Source organism: Protobothrops mucrosquamatus, unplaced genomic scaffold, assembly GCF_001527695.2.
Source record: "Protobothrops mucrosquamatus isolate PMUCROS unplaced genomic scaffold, P.Mucros_1.0 scaffold5211, whole genome shotgun sequence".
Taxonomy (NCBI): domain Eukaryota; kingdom Metazoa; phylum Chordata; class Lepidosauria; order Squamata; family Viperidae; genus Protobothrops; species Protobothrops mucrosquamatus.
In genome coordinates this window covers 50395-52144 of record NW_015391079.1, presented here as the reverse complement: position 1 = coordinate 52144, position 1750 = coordinate 50395, and the positions used below count along the sequence as shown (strand labels likewise).

The 1750-nt window shown below is 44.2% G+C and overlaps 1 protein-coding gene across 1 annotated transcript in view; it reads right to left on the bottom strand.

The window, feature by feature from the left end:
- Window positions 1-521: 521 nt before the first annotated feature.
- LOC107299641 (voltage-dependent N-type calcium channel subunit alpha-1B-like) overlaps window positions 522-1750 on the bottom strand; it is a gene marked incomplete at both ends in the record, with an annotated part of 44603 nt that continues 43374 nt past the window's right edge. Inside the window, one exon of the mRNA XM_015828998.1 lies at window positions 522-633. Coding sequence (XP_015684484.1) covers window positions 522-633 — 112 coding nt within the window. The remainder of the gene's footprint in view (window positions 634-1750) is intronic.

Here is a 1750-nt window from a genome sequence, read left to right as displayed (position 1 = left end):
AGTGTTGTAAATCGAGGACTGCCTGTGACGATTTCTGAATGGAGATCACATTCATTCACGAAGAAAGGAGATATATAGACTCCAATTGTTTTCAAGGAGCTAAACAGCCTAATTTTAAAAAAAAACTAAAACAAAAAAAAAACAAGAAACAAAGAAAGAATCTCATTTCCTAATCAATCAATAACTTTAGCTAATGGCTTTCCGGTAACTTTTCACCAGCTTGCCCATTAAGAGAGCCGTTGCTAATCTGGATTGTGCCCATCCTGGCAAAGCAGAAGCAACATCAAACAACCCTTAATAATAATAATCATAATAGAGTTGGAAGGGACCTGGGAGGTCATCTAGTCCAACCCCCTGCTCAGGCAGGAAAACCCTCTCCCATTTCAGACAAATGGCAGTCCAGTCTCTGCTTAAAAAACTTCCAGTGTTGGAGCATTCGCAGCTTCTAGAGGCAGGTTGTTCCACTGGTTAATTGTTCTAATTAGCAAATCAGATTTTCAGCGGGACAAGGATACAGTTACCAAAGAGTGTGAGGACAATGAAGTAGATGGAGGAGAACATTCCAGAATGGACACCCCCTTGGGATTCGATGCCCTGGTACATCACGGCGTTCCAGTCTTCCCCAGTCAGAATCTGAAAAAGTCATGGAAACGGGTTTGTGAAAGAAAAGGATAAGTCTCTTTTGCTCCAAGAACAGAGAGCCCACCATGGAAAAGTTGCTCCAGGAAGAATGGGGTGGGGTGACCACTTCTTAAATAGTCAGAATAACAGAGCTGGAAGGGACCTTGGGGGTCTTCTAGTGCAACCCCCTGCTCAGGCAGGAAACCCTATTACAATTCCAGAAAAATGGTTGTCCACTCTCTTCTTGAAAACCTCCAGTGTTGGAGCACCCACAACTTCTGGAGGCAAGCTGTTCCACTGGTTAATTGTTCTCATTGTTAGGAAGTTTCTCCTCAATTTCAGGCTGTTTCTCTCCTAAATTAGTTTCCATCCGTTGCTTCCTGTCTGCAGACGTTTCATTACCCAACTAGGTAACGTCATCCATGCCTCAGCGAGGTTACCTAGTTTGATAATGAAACGTCTGCAAGAAAACAACTAACATATCTTTTTTTTACCCCAGTCAATGCTAAACAGCTTAGTGACCCCTGACATGGACCCTCTTTCTGGTAAAATCTTAGCAAGAGCAGTAGGATTTGCCCCTCCTAATTTCTTCCTTCTTTTCCTTGTTTAGCTCAAGGCTGCGAGTTCTTCTTCTCCTCCCTCCCTTCCTGATTAAGATTCACTGCCCCAATTAGCATCCTATGCACAAACAAGAGCGGTAGAAGGGAGGCGATATTTTTCAACATGACCCTCCAGGCCTTTCTCCAACTATTATTCTCATTAATTTAGGCTGCTTAAAGCAAAAATGGAAAACGGGTTACTGCTGCTGATGCTACGAATGTGGCACAGCAGACAGGATCCTAGAGAGGAATGTTTTCATGGCACTGAACATGGGAACGCTAAGGGCCATGATACTATGCCAGAGGAGCTCCTAGGGATATCGGTGACTTATAAGACAAGAGTCATAAGTTCTGGATCATGTGTGACTTTCTTTCTTGCGGCCAACTAGGATTGCGTAACCCTCTTGATTGTCCACAGGAGGAGGAGGAGGAGGAAAGAAGGAAGGAAGGAAGGAAGGAAGGAAGGAAGGAAGGAAGGAAGGAAGGAAGGAAGGAAGGAAGGAAGGAAGGAAGGAAGGAAGGAAGGAAGG